This window comes from Bos indicus, chromosome 2 (assembly GCF_029378745.1).
Source record: "Bos indicus isolate NIAB-ARS_2022 breed Sahiwal x Tharparkar chromosome 2, NIAB-ARS_B.indTharparkar_mat_pri_1.0, whole genome shotgun sequence".
In the NCBI taxonomy this organism is placed as follows: domain Eukaryota; kingdom Metazoa; phylum Chordata; class Mammalia; order Artiodactyla; family Bovidae; genus Bos; species Bos indicus.
Window position 1 is genome coordinate 36,919,068 of NC_091761.1, and position 21,743 is coordinate 36,940,810.

The following is a 21,743-nucleotide window of genomic DNA, read 5'->3' on the forward strand; positions in this document are numbered from 1 at the left end:
ACAATGATTATACACATATTTATTAACAGCAAACTTTTTTGAAAGTATTGATTCATTGTGTATAGTACAGTAAAACGAGAGGTCTGAGAGTTCATGGGGCTTCTCTGGTGGCTTAGTGGTAAAGAATCCGCCTGCCAATGCAGGAGAGACAGGTCCAATCCCTGGGTCAGGAAGATCCCCTGGAGAAGGAAATGGCAACCCACTCCAATATTCTTGCCTGAAAATCCCATGGACAGAGGGAGCCTGGCAGGATACATTTCATGGGTTGCAAAAGAGTTGGATATGACTTAGCGACTAAATAACACCACCATGAGAGTTCATATTTATTGAGATTTAGTAAATTCATCCTGAAGTGACAACAATCTAGTGATTACCTTTTTAAAATTAAAAAGAGAAGCTGTTAATTAAATAAGAAAGGGTTGACACAAGAAATTGGAGTGGGGGCGGCGAGGCTTTAATCTATCCATTATCAGTTTTGTTTATTTCAGTCTACAAATGTGGTGAGAGATTTGTAAAACTGGCTACTTGTTAGTATCTACTAATCTTAGATACCAAACACTTCCTACCAGCTTCTATAAAAGTCATGATTTTAAGGATGATAGATTTCATGAAATAAAATGAACCATATACTCTTTATAGTCACATGATACACTAGCTTGGCTACCTTCTTAAGAAATTGTTTTAACTATTTTAGCCAGTGAAACTCCTCTGAAAAGGCAATACGGTAAATATATTTCTTATAGACTTCTCCATCATATTGTAAGGACTGGTTGAACCTAATATCTATGATTGTTTTCATTTCATTTTGTTTTTGAATGTCAGAATAAAAGAAAGTAAGGTTGAGCTAGGCAGATTTTGGTAATATAAAATAGGGTTTCTTTTATTTACCTTAATAAGATTGTTAGGTTAAAAGGTAAAAAATATTCACATTTTTGTTAGAAATATATGATGGTTTCAAAATGTTAATGGCAAAGATCATTTTGAAATATATGATAATCTACATTGCAAAGTATTTTTGTGAATTGTAGAAAACAAAACATTTAAGCATAAATATAACAATTAAGTTTATTTTTTCAACCAGGAAGTTCACCAGCAAAGGTCAATGAATGCCAATGTATCCAGGCCAAAAAAGCAAAGAAAAGAAAATATGCAAAGAAGGATCAAGTTAAAAGTGACTTAGGAAAAAAATGTTGCTTTCTCTCTTTGAGATATACTTTTATAAGATTTTTTTTTAATGTCTTAACTTCCTTGAGAAAAGAAAAATATCACTCATACTGAAAAGAGCCTTTTTCTTATAAATTAATATTTTGGGAGATATTTAATGTTCCAGGCATTTTTTTCCAAAGTAAATTTTCCCTAAATGGATTTTCCATAATGCAAGTATGAACACATCAGTACAGAAATAAACTTGAAGGCTTGGCTTTCAGGAAAAAATAATGTTCATAGAGAAACTGAAGAGTATAAAAGAAATAGAAGTTATGATCACTAGTTTAAAGAAGCTTATTGTCTGAGAAAGATAAAACACTAAGCAAAATGCTCTTCAGCTACAGTCAGGGATAAGGAATAAGCAGAGACTTCACAATAAAGTGGGCAACATAGAGCCACTGGCAAAACTGCAATGCTGTTAATTTTTTCAAATAGTTCAGTTCAGTCGCTCAGCCGTGTCCAACTCTTTGCAAGCCTGTGGACTGCAGCACACCAGGCCTCCCTGTCCATCACCAACTCCCAGAGTTTACACAAACTCATATGTGTATTGAGTGGGTGATGCCATACAACCATCTCATCCTCTGTCATCCCCTTCTCCTTCCGCCTTCAATCTTTCCCAGCCTCACGGTCTTTTTATATGAGTCAGTTCTTAGCATCAGGTGGCTAAAGTATTGGAGTTTCAGCTTCAGCATCAGTCCTTCCAATGCATATTTGGGACTGATTTCCTTTAAAATGCACTGGTTGGATCTCCTTGCAGTCTAAGGGACTCTCAAGAGTCTCCTCCAACACCACACTTCAAAAGCATCAATTCTTTGGTGCTCAGCTTTCTTTATACTACAGCTCTCACATGCATACATGACTACTGGAAAAACCATAGCCTTGACTAGACTGACATTTGTTGGCAATGTAATGTCTCTGCTTTTTAATATGCTGTCTAGGTTGGTCATAACTTTCCTTCCAAGGAGTAAGCGTCTTTTAATTTCATGGCTGCAGTCACCATCTGCAGTGATTTTGGAGCCCAGAAAAATAAAGTCTGCCACTGTTTCCATTGTTCCCCCATCTATTTGCCATGAAGTGATGGGACCAGATGCCATGATGTTAGTTTTCTGAATGTTAAGTTTTAAGCTAACTTTTTCACTCTCCTGTTTCACTTTTATCAAAGGCTCTTAAGTTCTTCTTCACTTTCTGCCATACGGGTGGAGTCATCTGCATGTCTGAGGTTATTGATAATTCTCCCAGAAATCTTGATTTCAGCTTGTGCTTCATCCACCCTAGCGTTTCTCATGATGTACTCTGCATATAAGTTAAATAAGTAGGGTGACAATATACATCCTTGACTTACACCTTTCCCAATGTGGAACCAGTCTTTTGTTCCATGTCCATTTCTAAGTGTTCCTTCCTGACCTGCATACAGTTTCTCAAGAGCAGGTCAGGTGGTCTGGTATTCCCATCTCTTGAAGAATTTTCCACAGTTTCTTGTGATCCACACAGTCAAAGGCTTTGGCTTAGTCAATGAAGCAGAAATAGATGTTTTTCTGGAACTCTCTTGCTTTTTCAGTGATCAAATGGACGTTGGCAATTTGATCTCTGGTTCCTCTGCCTTTTCTAAATCCAGCTTGAACATCTGGAAGTTCACAGTTCACATACTGTTGAGGCCTGGCTTGGAGAATTTTGAGCATTACTTTGCTAGCCTGTGAGATCAGTGCAATTGTGCGGTAGTTTGAGCATTCTTTGGTGTTGCCTTTCTTAGGGATTGGAATGAAAATTGACCCTTTCCAGTCCTGTGGCCACAGCTGAGTTTTCCAAATTTGCTAGCATATTGAGTGTAGCACTTTCACAGCGTCATCTTTTAGGATTTGAAATATCTCAGCTGGAATTCCATCACCTCCACTAGCTTTGTTCTTAGTGATGCTTCTTAAGACCCACTTGACTTCACATTCCAGGATGTCTGGCTCTAGGTCAGTGATCACACCATCGTGATTATCTGGGTCGTGAAGATCTTTTTTGCATAGTTCTTCTGTGTATTCTTGCAACCTCTTCTTAATATATTCTGCTTCTGTTAGATCCATACCATTTTTGTCCTTTATTGTGCCCATCTTTGCATAAAATGTCCCCTTGGTATCTCTAACTTTCTTGAAGAGATCTCTAGTCTTTGCCATTCTATTGTTTTCATCTATTTCTTTGTACTGATCACTGATAAAGGCTTTCTTATCTCCCCTTGCTATTCTTTGGAACTCTGCATTCAAATTAGTATATCTTTCCTTTTCTCCTTTGCCTTAGCTTCTCCTCTTTTCTCAGCTATTTGTAAGGCCTCCTCAGACATCCATTTTGCCTTTTTGCATTTCTTTTTCTTGGGGATGGTTTTGATCCCTGCCTCCTGTACAGTGTCACAGACCTCTGTCCATAGTTCTTCAGGCACTCTATCAGATCTAATCCCTTAAATCTATTTGTCACTTCCCCTGGATAATCATAAGGGATTTGATTAAAGCATACCTGAATGGTCTAGTGGTTTTCCTTACTTTCTTCAATTTAAGTCTGAATTTGGTAATAAGGAGTTCATGGTCTGAGCCACAGTCAACTCCCAGTCTTGTTTTTGCTGACTGTATAGAGCTTCTCCATCTTTGGCTGCAAAGAATGTAATCAGTCTGAATTCGTATTGACCATCTGGTGATGTCCATGTGTAGAGTCTTCTCTTGTGTTGTTGGAAGAGGGTGTTTGCTATGACCAGTGCGTTTTCTTGGCAAAACTCTATTAGCCTTTGCCCTGCTTCATTCTGTACTCCAGGGCCAAATTTGCCTGTTATTCCAGATATTTCTTGACTACCTACTTTGTCATTCCAGTCCCCTATAATGAAAAGGACATCTTTTAGGGGTGTTAATTCTAGAAGGTCTTATTGATCTTCATAGAACCTTTCACCTTCAGCTTCTTTAGCATTACTGATCGGGGCATAGACTTGGATTACCATAATATTGAATGATTTGCCTTGGAAACAAACAGAGATCCTGTCTGTCATTTTTGAGATTGCATCCAAGTACTGCATTTTGGACTCTTGTTGACTATGAGGGCTACTCCATTTCTTCTAAGGGATAGCTTCTAAGTAGGTAGATATCCACAGTAGTAGATATAATGTTCATCTGAGTTAAATTCACCCATTCCAGTCCATTTTAGCTCACTGATTCCTAAAATGTCAATTTTCACTCTGCCATCTTGTTTGACCACTTCCAATTTACCTTGATTCCTAGACCTGATACTCCAGGTTCTTGTGCAATATTGCTCTTTACAGCATCAGACTTTACTTCCATCACCAGTCACATCCACAACTGGGTGTTGTTTTTGCTTTGGCTCCGTCTTTTCATTCTTTCTGAAGTTAGTTCTCCACTGATCTCCGGTAGCATATTGGGCACCTACTGACCTGGCGAGTTGATCTTTCAGTGTCCTATTTTTTTGCCTTTTCATGCTGTTCATGAGGTTCTCAAGGCAAGAATACTGAAGTGGTTTGCCATTCCCTTCTCCAATGGACCACGTTTTGTCAGAACTCTCCACCATGACACGTCTGTCTTGGGTGTCCCTACTCGGAATGGCTGATAGTTTGATTGAGTTAGACAAGGCTGTGGTCCATGTGATCAGATTGGTTAGTTTTCTGTGACTGTTGTTTTCAGTCTGTCTGCCCTCTGATGGAGAAGGATAAGAGGCTTATGGAAGCTTCCTGATGGGAGAGACTGACTGACAGGGAAACTGGTTCTTGTTCTGATGGGCAGGGCCATGCTCAGTAAATCTTTAATCCAGTTGTCTGTTGATGAGCAGGGCTGTGTTCCCCCTGTTATTTATCTTGGGCCAGACCATGGCAGAGGTAATGAAGATAATGGTGACCTCCTTCAAAAGGTCGCATGCATCCACTGCTCACTCAGTCCCCCCAACCCTGCAGCAGGCCACCTCCGACCCACTTATTTTTCAAGTAAGAACAAAAGCCTGCTAGTCAACAACCAGGATTCTAATTCAATTCTGCTGTTAACTGTCACACCCAGTGTAACATAGCTGTGGGCATATATGGACACTGAGAACATGAGAGATCAGTACCAAAAAACTAAAAGTCTGGAAATTTATGTCACTAATCTACCAGGTAGGATTTTTGATGGCTAGGCAAGGGCCTATACTAGAAAGCCAACTGTATGAATCCAAGTGTAGAAAGGAGATATTTGACAGTCCTAAGTCTTTGAGGATAACATACTATGAGTAATGGAAAGCATCGTCAGCATTGTGGAAACAATTGTGTCAAACCGTGTCTTTCTCAACTGCTTTTAATTGGTGACACTCATCTCCACACATAGATAACTGTTCTTACTCTTTAACATCTTTCAAGTGCTATTCAGTATATGATATTAATAAACTTTGTTATTAAGATTAAGAATCCCTATGCTGTAAAGTTTATGGTATATAAAGCTCTGATATCATAAAGTAGCTACAAATAGACATAATGCTAAACTGTGAACTAGTTGTAAGGAAATCCAACAAAATTCTTATTTTTCTCATGAAAATAACTTTTATGTTATTCTTAAACTAAGAAAAAAAAGTAATAAGTTAATTTTCTTTTGTTGAGTAAGTTTTGGCTACTGAGTGAATTAAACTGTAAGCTTCAGATTCCTAACAATCCATTTCTTATTTTCTAAAATCCAGGAATCAAAAGACATTATATCCATCCAATATATGCAACTCCCTTAGAAAGCATTTACTTTAGAAATGTCAAGGGCAAAAATGTAAATGACAATGTCACTATATTGTCTGGTAAGCTTGGGCGCCAGCATATTCCGTTTCTTTTTTGACACTAAGCTGAATAAAACATAAGTGTAAAATTGTACCTGGATAAAACAGAAAAACAGATCAAACCCTTTAAATCTTGGCTAAAAGTTGATTTTATTATTAATAAGGTTCCTTAAAAACTGAATACAGATTCCTTTACAGCCTCTTTTATTAGTCTTTCTCTTCTACTTCAAGTGTCACAAATGTCACTTTTATATTTTTCAATTTATGTGATGCTTAGTGCCTTGGTGCCTAAAAGCATACCAGAAAAATGAAAACCTGAACTAATCAAAAGTTTCCCATTGTGGTGAACATAAAAATGGTTTCATGGCTTCCTTCTTAGTGGTTTATGGGATGAAAATGGAGCTAGTACAACTCTTGTTTCTGTTGACTTCATTGAAATCTCAGCAAAAATAAATCCTTATTTTCCTCAGAATTAATTTGTGAAATTATTTTTACCTGGAAATTACAGAAAGGGGTTAGTATAGATATTATTGTATACATGGATTATATTCATTAATTTTTTTTCTGACACAGTTCTGCTTTGCCATAATCTTGGCTGTACTTTCATGACTGAATATTGGGTTCAGTCATTTATCAAGTTTAAGAACATCTTTGTAACATCAACTAAAAAAGTACATGTGGTGGTTAAGAGTACACGTTTGAGAGTGAGAGAATTGGGTTCAAATCACAGTTCGGTTCTTTGTTGCCTCCATACCTTAAGAAATTATTCAGGTGGGCTTGAATTCTCTCAGTTGTAAAGTAAATACAATAAAATCCACTGTATTAGATAATACTATTGTGAAGATTAAGGAACATAACATAATCAAAATGCCTGGAACTAAGCACAGTGCTTGGAATGTGGGATGTAACCATCACCCATTACGGTAGCAGGATGGTATTTACATTTTTTAGTACCTCTCGAGTGAGATATTCTTAGAATCCTTGCTCCGAGTTTAGGTATCATGGCATAAAATATAACTCAAGAACTTTTAATTACTTTTGGTTGCAGAATTGCCCACAGTGGTTCAAGCTAAATTCCTAATTTGAGATTCTTTTTAAGAAAAAAGGCACATTTAAAACATTTTCTCAAATTTTACACTAAATGAGTTATTTCTTTAAAAAGAAATAAGTGAATTATTTTAGGATTATTTTAAAAGGGTGCCTTTCTAATATCTGAACATAGTGATTTGGACTGTAAATAAGGTAAAATAGTGTTGTTTTCTAAGAGAAAACAAGCTCATCACAAACAATAATATATTTGTTTTGATTGACATACAAAGGATAATGAAAACCAGACTCTGATGGTATCTACACACTGCACAGGATTATTCCTATAATACATTAGCATTATGCTGGTAAATGTGTTTCCATCAGCAGGCTTGCAGTGGGAAATCTCAAATGTACCATTATCACACTTTGAAACAATAGTTCCTTGATTTCAAATAATAGTCACTGTTCAGATATTTAATTGTCCTTTAATTGCTGTAATTTTCTGAACAGTTTATCTATTTAAATCAATATCTAGATAAGGTCTACATATTGGGATTTTTTGGTAGATCCTTTTCCTTTCTTTCTTTCTTTTTTTTTTTTTACTTCTTGAAATTTATTTATTGAAGAAATTGTTGAAGTTTGTAGAATTTCCTAGACTGGATTTGCTGTGTAGTTAAACATATACTTCTCACCCTGTTTTTCCTGTGAAGTTATAATAATTAAGTCTAGTATATATTTGATTTCCCTTTGTGAGAGGGCAAGACTAATTTATAGGTGATGAATTGAATCTCCATCAGGAGACTTATGTCTGTCTAGCTGTCTCTCTTTTTGGTTGTTGGCAACCATTCAAGTTCAATACTTTGATTTGTTCATCAAGTATTGAAAAATTCTGATACATTAACTCTTAGATTCCTTCTTGGATGTATTAACTGTATTGTTTCTATAAAGAGAGCTTTCATCTGTTATTTGGATAGCTTAATGTTTGGTTTAACTGATACTCCATGAGAAAAATCCATAGAGGTATCATCATACAACTAATATTTTTAAATATCTGCCAAATTTATGGTCATTATAGTTCAGAAATGGTGATTTTAAATATATATCTATTTATATGTTTATACATATATATATAGAAATCCCTGTATTTAAAGTTGAATTTATTACAAATATAAAAAATGTTACAAGTCCATGAATAATTCTAAACATAAATTTATTTTAAAAAGTAAAATCCCTAAAGGTTGTAATAGCTCTATAAATTTCAAAATATCTGCGAATTTTCCTAGAATTATTTCTGACATGTTAACCACTTGTGTTTATTTTGCTTATAATACATTATTTCTATAAAATGTTAATTAAAAGGGAATGCAGTGGTGTCTTTTGAAAGAAGAGGATGTCATTCCCCGTATCAGGGCAATGGAAGGTCGTAGAGGAAGACCACCAAATCCAGATAGACAGCGACCAAGAGAGGAATCCAGGATAAGACGTCGGAAAGGTCGGCCTCCAAATGTTGGCAGCACTGAATTTCTAGATAACACAGATGCCAAATTGCTAAGAAAACTGCAAGCTCAGGGTAAGAAACATAATGTATTTGACATTGTAATAATCATATTAAAAAGTATAAATATTTCTTATATTTTTGACTTATGGATGATTGACACTGCTCTCAGTTTCTGAAAAGGAGATATTTGTGTTAGAATAAAACTGAAAAACTAAGAAGTCCCACTGGTAACCGGAGTTCTTTGATTAGGTAAAGCTCCTTTGAAGAGCCGTACTCATAAACACAATATACCCTGTGTGTTTAGAATTACAAAGGTGGATGATAAGCTTTTAAGTGCTGTGTGCCTAGTCGCCCAGTCATGTCCGACTCTTTGCGACCCCATGGACTATAGGCTCCTCCAGGTGATCTTCCTGACCCAGGGATCGCACTCAGATCTCCTGCATTGCTGGAGGATTCTTTATCAGCTGAGCTACCAGGGAAGCCCAAGCTTTTAAGGCTTGCACTGAAAAGGAATCTACCAGCACTTGGCACATGCCTTAAGGTTGTGCCAGCCTTCTGAAAATTCTCATTTTAACAACCCCAATTCCTTGAGGTGGTACAAGGGAATAACTCCAAGATATGTGGATCTGTGGAGTAAATTTTCAGTCAGAGAACTCCAATTACTGGTATGTAACCCCAGTCTTTGTGTTCTTCTGTAGTACGCATATATTACATACATTTTCAAAATGCCCAAGTAGTAGTTTTAATTCAAAAATATTTATTTTAAGACCACCAGAAAGTATCACTATTAAGCACAAAGTACTCATAATAACCTCAGATGTACTTATGAGTCAAAATTGTACATAAATTATTAACATTAAGTTCCCAGGCTATGTCTGACACAGAAAAAGCTGACTAAAGAAAATAGTCCTGTTATGAGTTTAAGTTACTAGTTACAACTGGGAAGCCTCTTCTTGTGAAGATTATCTGAATGTGCATCAGCATGCATGTTGGTGTCTTATATTCACAAGCATGTATATACACATACCTCAATGTAAAATAAAGGTTTGGTAATAAGAACTGACTTGAAAGACATGCAGGATTTTATTTCTTACGGGTTTTCTCTGGGGGAAAAGCATGACGTTTGTTGTTTATTGTAAAGAGCACAATAATATTGACTTCTTTGTAGCTTTTTTGTTTTTATTACAAAATAAATGTCTGTGACAAAAACTCATAAAATAGAATGGCTTCTGTAAAAAATGTTAATGAGTGGAATCATTATTAACAATTATTTCGCTAGTCTATCCAGTAATATGTACACACACTCCTACACACACATGTCTTCAAATACTCGTATATGTACATATGCATATAAAATATGTTGTTTTACATATATTGGGCTTCCCCGGTGGTGTGGCAGTAAAGAATCCACCTGTACTGCCGGAGATGCAGGTTCAATCCCAGGGAAGATCCCCTGGAGAAGGAAATGGCAACCCACTCCAGTATTATTGCCTCAGAAATCACGTGGACAGAGGAGCCTGGTGGGCTACAGTCCATGGGGTCACCAAGAGTCAGACATGATTTATTGACTAAACAACAACAATTACATATATATCCTTTTTGATGTCTAAGATAAATGGCTTATAGTATATATACTATTCATCTTGTCTTTTTTCCAGTTAATTTATCTTGAACATCTTTCTGTATCAGCACTTAAAAATCAACCATATTCTTTTAATGGCGGAATAGTAAGTGATACTATGTATGATTCTACCATACTTCATTTAAATAGTCTTCTTCTGATGACTGTTGTAGCTCTTTCCTGATCTTTGCTATCACAAACAGTGTTGCAGTAAGTACATATTACACGAATCTTCACATCCTTCTAAAGGTGTGCCTGTGTATAGTGTAAAATTCTAGAGATAGAATCTCTGAATCAAAACATATGTTCATTTTCACTTTGGGTAAATAGACAAATATTATCTCCAAAAACATTGCTCTAATTCATACTTCCACCAATGGCATGTAGGTTAACTGCCTGATATTTAACTTAACGTTGTATAAGTTTTTATCTTCCATAGTATGTTCGTTAAATATTTTTCATGTTACTCTGCTTGGTTCCTTTTAAGACTTATCTCCCCTGAAAAATTGCTAGTGAAGGTTAAAAGGAAATTTAATATGTTAACTGATGGAGCCATACATGATGAGTTTTAAAATTAGTGTTGTCAGTAAACCACTGTCTTTTCTGAAGAATGTGTAACACTGGGGAATGTGCATTGTTTTTTGTGTGTAAAACAAGAAAGCTTGAAATTAACTGATATCCAAAGTATTGGCTCTTCATGCATGTTTTGCATATCTTATACAAGTAGCATTAATACTTAGTATCCAAAATGGCAACTTTATAAAATTGACTAAATTTTTTCAAATTGGAAGTTAATTATTCAGCTTTTACTCAGATGTTTTTTCTCCCTCAAGATTTCAAATTGGTTTGTATTCTATTGTAGTTTTTCCCTTGTTGTATTATGTTGCATTTCACAAATTCTTTTACATTTGACCTTATTGTGTACGTATGTTCCTTCTTGCATACATATAAATGTTAAATATTTAGCAGTAAATAATTATTAATATATACAAGTAAATGTGGTATAATATGCATGCTTTTTCCTTGGGAAGAAAGGAAAATAGCAAAGAATCTCTATCCCTCTTTTATTTCTAAAAGGTTTCTACTCAACAATTTGAGGGGGTTACCTGAAGGGATTCCGTAAGATTCTGTTTCATACAAGGATTCAACTAGGCTAAACAACTGGACTTAATTTGAAGAAAGATTCAAAACAGTAAAAAAAAAAAAATGCAAATTTGTACTTTTAAGCATTGTGAAATGAGAGGTCTTCTAATTTCTCAGAGAATACATATGGGAATCTGATAAAATCTGAATATAAAAAAAAAAAAACTTTCAACCTGTCTAAATAAACCTGCTTCTTAATTGGTCAATACCATTCATATCTCAAATTTTCTAAGATAGCTAGTAACATCTGTCCATTTCATACATTATGGAATCCAAGATGCCTTAGTCTATGCAAAGTCCTGTTATTTCAGATGTTCCACTAAGAAAGCAAAATGCTGCCAATTTTTAGACACATTGTGATTTTAGACATGTTTAAAAATGCATCTTAGAATCAAAGAAATGTGGTATATGTAAAATAGCCCTAATTCAAAGTGAAAATAAACTTTATTTCAAAATAAATTTTTTATTTGAAATTTACAAATTCTTCATCCATGAAAGATATTTTTCAAATTAATATTTCAAGTGTTCATTACAATAGATAATATATTCAACAACCATAAACCAAATAAATAAGAAAATATTGGGAACTGTTTATTCCACAGAGCCTGAGTGAATTTTCTAGGTCTGTAACTCATTCTCCTTCCCCCATAGTATCCCTAATTAACTTCTTTTTTCTTTTTTTGTATTCTTTTTTTCATATTTTCTCTAACTGTTCATAATATAAAAGTTAAGCTACATAAATTTTAAATGATTAATCCAAATTGTATCTTCCTTGCTAAAATGAAAAAAATATCAGCTGAGCTTCCTAATGTTTTTAAAAATTACTGTGAACTTGTGTGGAGTTTGAAATTGACTGATACATTCATATACAAAAATACACCTATATATGTGATAAAATTTTCCTTATTATTTCCTTATTGATTATTTCCTTATTGATAAAATCAAATAAGCCAAACTGCTATTAGAGAGCATCAGTTTAGCTGGGAACAAAGCATCATACTTATGCCACATTTTCTAGAAAATACATTTTTTTAACCCCTTGGCTTCCCTGGAGGCTCAGAGGGTAAAGAGTCCACCTGCAGTACAGGAGACCCAAGTTCGATCCCTGGATTGGGAAGATCCCCTGGAGAAGGAAATGGCAACCCACTCCATATTCTTGCCTGGAAAATCCCATGGATGGAGAAGTCTGGCAGGCCACAGTCCATGGGCATAGAGTAGGACACAACTGAGCAACTAACAGGCTTTGCAACACACCTTTATATTTTATGGCAGATTTTGGTCTTTATAGCAGAGTTTAGTGAAAACTTTTAATCTTAAATGTTAAAAAAAATGTTTATCTGGATCTATCCTAGTTGAAAGCAGTGTCCTTCATAAGTATTATTATCAGAGTTTGCTAATTCTGTAGCCCAGTTTATACATATCGATTTCCAAGAGTATTTCATGAACAGGAGACTCCTTTTTATGTGGCTCAGAAATTCTTGATGATGCTCAAAACTACTTAATATTAAAACTTATTCAAAGGTTGGAGGTATATGCTAGCATCAGCTTCTATCCTTCAGGTCTCCTGGATAAAATCAAACCCTCATATCTTGCCTCCTTTTTTAAGTGTTAATGATAGATAATCAGCCATAGTAAGCAACTTCATCTTAGCTGTTACAAGGACATAGAGTTATGTTTCTTTCAAAAATCTCAAGATACTCAAATTTCTTTAAAGGTTTTAGAAGTAGTAACATACTTCTAAACTTTAGAAGTAGCAACATACTTCTAAACTTTAGAAGTAGTAACATGGACTATGAAGTCAGAAAGTCCAGGGTATGTATCTTAACTCTGCTCTGTAACTTCTGTGACCCTTAGTTTTATTTTATAAACTGGGTATAATGTTGACTGTCTTATAGGGTTGTTATGAAGATTAAACAAAATCGTGTAAATTTAATACAATAGTTCAATAAATGATAGAAGTTATTAGTAGCGCTCAAGTAATTCAGATGTTACCTGATCAATTTCATTATTGGTAAATATAATATATAAGTTTCTTAAAATTAATCATCTGCTACAAGGTTGAAAACAATGTCTAATGTAAAGTGGTATTTTCTAAAATGATTTTATGAAAGATATTATGATGCACCACTTTTATAATTAGAAATATTCTGATCAAGTTTGCCAGCAGAATAAAGCATGACATTACATACCATCTGTATCAGTTACCTCTTGCAACAGTAATGCTGGGAGAGAACCATCGACAAAACCTCAATACAACACTAAGCATTAATTGTTTGTGCAGATGGAATCAACTGGTGTTACGTTAGGCAGTTAGGCATCTCTGCTGATCCTGAGTGGACTTTTTAAAATTTGTGAAATGATCTAGCTCCCAATCTCCAGCAGCCTAGTCTGAATATGTCCTCACAATAAAGGGCAAGGCATAGGAGTAACGGTATAAAGAGTTCAAGTACACTTTCAGACTTATGCGTGCATCACATTGCTAACATTTTATTGGCCCAAGCAGATCACATGGCTGAACTCTAAATCAAGGGCCAAGAAAATATGTTCCTCACACGTCTTGATGAGTGGAACCACAAAGCCACATTGCAAATGGCACAGATAGAGGAAGAGATGAAGAATTGGGCCATTAATTATGTTCTATCCCAGTTTCATACATTTGTCCTTAAAAAGTATGAGAACTAGGTTGTCCTGAGAAATCAACATTCTCTTTTTTTTTTTAGGAGAGAGGGTCTTTTTCCTTCACAAGTGAAAGTATCAATAGATTCAGAAGCTTTGCCATTTATATAGCTAATGGAAATGCTTAGTTTGGGAGACTTTAGTCTATATTGGATTCTTTTTCTATGTACTACTTTTAAGATTGAAGCTGAATCACTTTTTTACATATTAGCAGCTACTTTCCTACTCAGTGATGATTACACAAAATGTGAAAAAAAATGTTTCTGTATTAGCCTCTGTAATGAGAATTAAGAGAAGCATCATTCTTATTTTATAGGCTCATATTTGATGAAAAATTGGCACTTTCTAGGGAAAATGAATATGACATTTTCTGCCATTTTCCGACTGAGTATCTAATGTTACGTTTGGCAGTTTTCTTAAAAATCATGTCCTTCGTGATGATACCAGTTTCACAGTTATTGTTTTTAGGAGAGCAGTTATGTTGTTATTAATTTGTTGTTATTAAGCTGTTAATAACATTGCTTAAAATTTTGTGTTTTTCAGAAATAGCCAGGCAAGCAGCACAAATAAAGCTTTTGAGAAAACTGCAAAAGCAGGAACAGGCTCGGGTTGCCAAAGAAGCTAAAAAACAACAAGGTTCGTAATTTAAATGGTAGCATCAACTTGAAGAGTGAGTATTGGGTAACTCACAAGAGGCATCTCTTCTTTGTTCCTTTTCTGATCTGTGCTTTGATTTTTCATCATAGCAATAATTGCTGCTGAGGAGAAGCGAAAGCAAAAAGAACAGATAAAGATTATGAAACAACAGGTATGTTTATTGATTGGAACTGATTTTTAAAACACAGGCATTGTCTTGCAGTCTATATGTATATTTCTGTATGTGTATTGGACTTTACAGGTGGTTCACTGGTAAAGAGTTCACCTGCCAATGCAGGAGACACAAGTTTGATCCCTGAGTTGGGAAGATCCCCTGGAGAAGGAAACGGCATTATTTCCATTATTCTTGCTTGGAAAATCCCATGGACAGAGGAGCCTGGTGGGCCACAGTCTATGGGGTCACAAATAAGTCAGACATAATTTAATGACTAAACAACAACAAATATGTACATTATTTTCATTTTGATTTCTGAAATAACTATATTTCACAGTAATATTATATATCTGTATTAGAAAGTTCTCTTTTATGAATTAAAATTCACTTCATTTTAAAACTAAGTCTTCTACTTCCATATTTTTAAGAATTGATTCAGTTCAGTTCAGTCGCTCAGTCGTGTCCGGTTCTTTGCGACCCCATGAATCACAGCAGGCCAAGCCTCCCTGTCCATCACCAACTCCCGGAGTTTAGTCAAACTCATGTCCATCGAGTCGGTGATGCCATCTAGCCATCTCATCCTCGGTCGTCCCCTTCTCCTCCTGCCCCCAATCCCTCCCAGCATCAGGGTCTTTACCAATGAGTCAACTCTTCGCATGAGGTGGCCAAAGTACTGGAGTTTCAGCTTCAGCATTAGTGGTTGATGCATAGACTTGGATTACTGTGATGTTAAATGGTTTGCCTTAGAAACGAACAGATCATTCTGTCAGTTTTTAGATTGTACCCAAGTACTGCATTTCGGACTTTTTTGTTGGTATGAGGACTACTACATTTCTTCTAAGGGATTCTTGCTGCAGTAGTAGATATAATGGTCATCTCAATTAAATTTGCCCATTCCAGTCCATTTTAGTTCATTGATTTCTAAAATGTCGATGTTCACTCTTGCCATCTCCTGTTTGACCACTTCCAATTTACCTTGATTCATGGATCTAGTATTCCAGGTTCCTATGCAGTATTGTTCTTTACTATTTTATAGTTTATCCTATTTCCTGATGGCTAGAGATCCTGCATATCTTATCAGTACTTTAAATTCAGCTATGTGATCCTAAACTCTTAAGGTGGCTACAACCTAAATATACATAGTTTTTAACTTCTCATCAAAGAAGCATCGTAGTTCCAATGTCCCAGAAACGTTAATACCAATGAGTTTTCATCAAAATACTTACCTGAGGGTAGTTTCAGAAAGCCATCTAACTTATTCCTCATTGCCAGCAAAGTTAATCAAAGTAGAGCTTAGGTCTACTCGCATAGTCAGTTACATAATGCCTATTTTAAAGTCAGCATTAGTTCTAGAATAAAATAGTAGCATGTGCTTCTAGATCATTTATTCTACCTAGTAAACCAATATCACCAGGTAGTTTTCAAGGAAATATTCTGGAAGCTTGCAAAAGTATTATTATGAAACAGAAGGAACAAAGGCATTGGAATATAAAATACACAGCTCTGTAGTTTCCTTTTGATTTAAGGCAAAATATTTACTTTCTATGAACTTTAGTTTTCTTTTAGTAAAATTTTATTTAGAAATTTTTTTTAGCCACACCATGTGGCATGCAGGATCTTAGTTCCCCAACTAGGGATCAAACTCATGCAACCTGCACTGGGAGCACAGACTCTTTAACTACTGGACTGCCAGGATAGTCCCTAGTTTTCTATTAGGTAAAAAGAAGAAAAGTTCAACTCTTTTTATGATAAAAAAGGATATTTTATATAAAGAGCTCAGTTCATGTATTGTATACCCAATATTATAAGGTAAACCTATATTAAAGAAATTTATAAAAAATGTTTATCTCTGCTAATGCTAATGACACCACTACCAAATACACACACACACACACACACACACACACATATATTACATATATATGTCATATATGTGCATGATATATATATATCTCAACTTCAGGATAAAGCTTTAGACTGAGTGTACATAAGATAAGCATTAAAAAAAAAGAAGATTTCATACCTATCTATGTATGTAAGAGAACAGTGAATGAGTTTTGCTGACTTGGGAACATACCACATTATAGGATTAATAAAAGCGGAAAAATTAAATAAAGAGCATGCTTTATTTAGGTCTCAAGTTCAAATCTAAATAAATACTTCAGATATGGATCAAGTACAGCTTTCTCTTGGAAATGAAACAAAAGATACATTAGGGCTTTTATTTTTTGCAAGCTACATTTAGTATTCAAAACTAAGATAGGGTCAGTTCAGTTCAGTCGCTCAGTCGTGTCCGACCCTTTGTGACCCCATGAATCGCAGCACGCCAGGCCTCCCTGTCCATTGCCAACTCCTGGAGTTCACTTCAAACTCATGTCCATTGAGTCAGTGATGCCATCCAGCCATCTCATCCTCTGTTGTCCCCTTTTCCTCCTGCCCCCAATCCCTCCCAGCATCAGAGTCTTTTCCAATGAATCAACTCTTTGCATGAGGTGGCCAAAGTATTGGAGTTTCAGCTGTAGCATCAGTCCTTCCGATGAAGGATAGGGTCACCAATAGCAAAATTATAGAATGTGAACAGTCTTCTAAAATCAGAAGAGTAATTCTAGAAATCTCATTACCCTGCAATAGACTCCTATAGAGGATTGGTAACATCAGTGTGCAAAAAAAAAAAAGAAATGTTTAAAAACACATTGACATGTAGCTTGAAAAGATACAACTAGCACCTGGAAATTGAAGCAGGTAATGTAATTTTTCATCAGTATAAGATGTGTTGGCTGTAGAAATAGTACAACAAATGCAATTTGCTAGTAGGAAAATTTGGGTGTTTGGGGGAAACTGTATTATTATCATGGGTGCCAATTTGGGACTTTCAAAGAGGGTTATGAACATGAAATTGTTAACGTTGGGCTTACAGCATATGTGATAATGTTTACATCAAAATGTAAAGTTTTATCAAACCTAAATTCGAAAACAGTAACTAATACATTAAGACAATATGAACAACAGTTTTGTCATGTGAATAATTTTCTACAATGTTGCATTGTAATTATCCTTTTAAAATCATATTACAGATTATTTCTGAATCTGTCTTATTGTAGTAATTAAAAGTGTATCAATAATATTATGTTATTCACCACCTGAAGTAAGAAATTATAGTATGGAAATTGTTAATAATAATCTATTACAGTTGTGTGCCACTACACACTTTTTTAAGCATTTTTAATTTAATCATGTCATAGTGAGAAAGGACAAGTACGTCTCCCTGGTTTATGCAAGAGTAGTTATTCTATGCTCAAGATTATCCAGTGAATGACAGTAACTCCAGATTAGCCTTATGTTTTCTCACTCCTGTTTCTCATTACTGTTTCTCTCTTATTCTGTCCTGTATTTATTGCAAAATAGTTATAATTGCAAATATTTATAAAAATCCACAGGCTGAATGAGTTTAATCATATTGGTTTACCTGGTTTCTATATACTTACGTAACATTTGTATTTTACAAATGGTTTTAAGAAACTTGATAAAATCACATTAATTTGACATGAACATACATATATGATATTAAACTACATCATAAATTGGATAAATTTATCCCATGTTGGATAAATTTTATATCCAACATGGGAAACTTAATATCTTAAATTATTTGATTCTACTTAAATACTTTCCACTTGGATATTTAGTTTATTATCTTAAATTGTTATAATTTTTTTCTACAGGAAAAAATTAAGAGAATACAACAAATCAGAATGGAAAAAGAGCTTCGAGCCCAGCAAATTCTAGAGGTAGAATTCTTAAATATGATATGATTAAAGTAAATAGTCACATATTTTAAAGTCTGCAGAATTGAAAATCTTACCTGCGTGGTCTCTCACTCTTACAGTATGCCCATCAGAAATTTGTTTCAAGCATAATGCATAGAGTAAGACCTTATTTAGCAAACTCATCTTATCCTAATAACCCGGGAAGTAAGCCAAAAGGAAAAACTTCTGAACAACCAGTATAGGTATCATACAGTTCATGGGTCAAAGTCGTGTTATGTACTTCTAGAAAAGTCATTAGGACTAATAGATATTTACTTTTAATTTAGAAATAAAACATTGAAAAAGTGAAAGTAAATTTTAAATGTAGGAACAAGTTTAACCAGCTGTTTTTTCTGGTTTTTAATACGCCTTGCTTCCCTGGAAGCTGATGGAATAGTACTAGAGGACATACATTGGAATCAGTAAGGTAATAGCCACAAGATAGCAGGGAAAAATACAGAAAAACTCCAACCAGCATCTATCGGAATTCAAAAGCCTAACAAGATTGTCTGTAATCTTTTGGTTGACTAGCAAGCAGTTTTCAACACCTTATTATTAATAACTGAAATGCATTACTCTATTGAACTGTACAGTATAATAACTGATGTTCGGAATAATTTCCCCAAGTCATCAAGAAAAAGCCAAATTATAGTTAGTATACTGTATCTAAATAGTATATATCTCAAAAAAAATAAATAGTATATATCTCAAAATTATTGCCATCCAAAATTTTGAAAATAAATATTCAGTGTTTAACATTGGTGTAGCCTCCCAGCTGGGCTTCCCTTTTGGCTTATCCACATGCAGTGCAGGAGACCTGGGTTGTATCCCTGGGTTGGGACGATCCCCTGGAGAATCCTCATGGTCAGAGGAGCCTGGTGGGCTACAGTCCATGGGGTTGCAAAGAGTCAGACACAACTGAGCGACTGAGCACAGCACAACCTCCCAGCTATTCAGGGAACTATTGCTATATAGATGATTTACCCCTGAGGGTGTCAAATAGCTGAAGCTTTCTTTTGTATGATTTTTCCTTCTAGAAATATACACATATTTCCTAACCCATTTTAAATAAATTTTAAAAATCCAAATCAAAAGTACTAATATCTTAAAGTAAATATCTTAAAGTAAAAACTACTGAATAATTATGAAACTACTAGATAGTTAATGACTTTAAGATTATGAAGCTCAGATTTGGCATCATGATCTTGATATTCAAAATGTACTTCAAGAAAGATTGTAAGTTTCCATTCTGTCTTAGAAACCTCGAATTTAATCACAATAAACAGCTAGAGAAAAATAGCGTATATTTACTGTTTAAAGTCTACCCCATCTTCTTAATTTTATATAGTGATCATGTTTTACTTTTAAAAATCAGAAAAAAACAAATATTGTATAAAAAAATTTTTCTGTGATTGTTTTAATGTAAAATAAACAATTATTTCAGACTTTTTAAATAGAATTGAAAAAATCAAGAAAAGCTGACATATTCTAAGAAATTTTAAGAATTTTTTACATCTTAATGCTAATCTTTACATTAGAAATGAAAATTAGTTTGTAAATATAATATTAACTATGAGAAAATCTGTAATTGTCTACATATATGTCACATGTTGTTTTCTCTCTCATGAGTCATGTAGCTCCATGTTCAAGTCATAGATTATTTTCAGGTTGCAGTGGTACCATTGTATGACTTTGAGACCTGTTTTCCATGCACAGGCAAAAAAGAAAAAGAAGGAAGAAGCAGCAAATGCCAAATTATTGGAGGCCGAGAAACGAATAAAGGTTAGTTTAGATGAGAATCTGTTTTTTAAGAATAAAAATTATATGGTATTATATCACTGACTCAATGGACATGAGTTTGGGTAAACTCTGGGGGTTGGTGATGGACAGGGAGGCCTGGTGTGCTGCGGTTCATGGGGTCGCAAAGAGTCACACATGACTGAGCGACTGAACTGAACTGATACTAGTATCGATTATATTAAAAATAGCCCTCCTAAAAATGACTTGCTGAAAAAAATGTTGATCACAGATAAAACGTGCATAATGTGTGTTTTTAGTGTTTATATATTGTATATACGTTTTTATATTTTATTATATAGGTCTGTGTGATACTTTGAGCTCTTTAAATAGCAGACATCAAATCAGAAATATAAACTATCACATAATACCTGAATATAGTTTTAAGGGATAAGATCTCCTCAGAGCTATTTATGTTCCAAATCCAGTTCTCTCCTTAGATTATAGTTTTCTCTTTTTTAATGTCTAGCAATTGTTTGTAACTATTAAAAAGTGAAAAGCCTTCCAAAACCAAAACCCAGCTTTATCAGCTATCACTTACCAATACTAAAATTAGCCATTGCTATTTACTGTAACTTCGTATGTTGTTTGGAGCTGTTTTGGTTTTGATTTTCTGGCATGAAGCATGAGAGAGTTGGACCCTCATGCCCCTTCTAACCACTGCCCTCTGCCCCTACACACAAACATTCCATCTCTAATCTTCCAATTTTTCTGATACTTGTTTACTGAAATTAGGCAGCCAGGTGGGCCTAACAATTCAAGAGATAGCCGCTGCTATTACATCCAATTACACGATGGTGTGATCACTCACCTAGAGCCAAACATCCTGGAATGAGAAGCCAAGTGGGCCTTAGGAAGCATCACTACGAACAAAGCTAGTGGAGGTGATGGAATTCCAGTTGAGCTATTTCAAATCCTAAAAGTTGATTCTGTGAAAGTGCTGAACTCAATATGCTAGCAAATTTGGAAAACTAAGCAGTGGTCACAGGAATGGGAAAAAGTCATTTTTCATTCCAGTCCCTAAGAAAGGCAATGCCAAAGAATGCTCAAATATCGCACAATTGCACTCATCTCACACACTAGTAAAGTAATGCTCAAAATTCTCCAAACCAGGCTTCAACAATATGTGAACTGTGAACTTCCAGATGTTCAAGTTGGTTTTATAAAAGGCAGAGGAACCAGAGATCAAATTGCCAACATCCACTGGATCATATTAAAAGCAAGAGTTTCAGAAAAACATCTACTTCTCCTTTATTGACGATGCCAAAACCTTTGACTATGTGGATCACAACAAACTGTGGAAAATTCTTCAAGAGATGGGAATACCAGATCACCTGACCTGCCTCTTGAGAAATCTGTATGCAGGTCAGGAAGGAACAGTTAGAACTGGACATA

At 34.9% G+C, this 21,743-nt stretch overlaps 1 protein-coding gene across 16 annotated transcripts in view; it reads left to right on the forward strand.

The window, feature by feature from the left end:
- Positions 1-21,743, forward strand: part of BAZ2B (bromodomain adjacent to zinc finger domain 2B) — a 206,487-nt gene that overhangs the window by 107,830 nt on the left and 76,914 nt on the right. For all 16 annotated transcript variants that reach the window (XM_070799185.1, XM_019972053.2, XM_070799145.1 and 13 more), the window contains 5 exons: positions 8,356-8,566; positions 14,478-14,570; positions 14,681-14,742; positions 18,468-18,533; positions 20,268-20,333. In XM_070799185.1, coding sequence (XP_070655286.1) covers positions 8,356-8,566; positions 14,478-14,570; positions 14,681-14,742; positions 18,468-18,533; positions 20,268-20,333 — 498 coding nt within the window. The remainder of the gene's footprint in view (positions 1-8,355; positions 8,567-14,477; positions 14,571-14,680; positions 14,743-18,467; positions 18,534-20,267; positions 20,334-21,743) is intronic.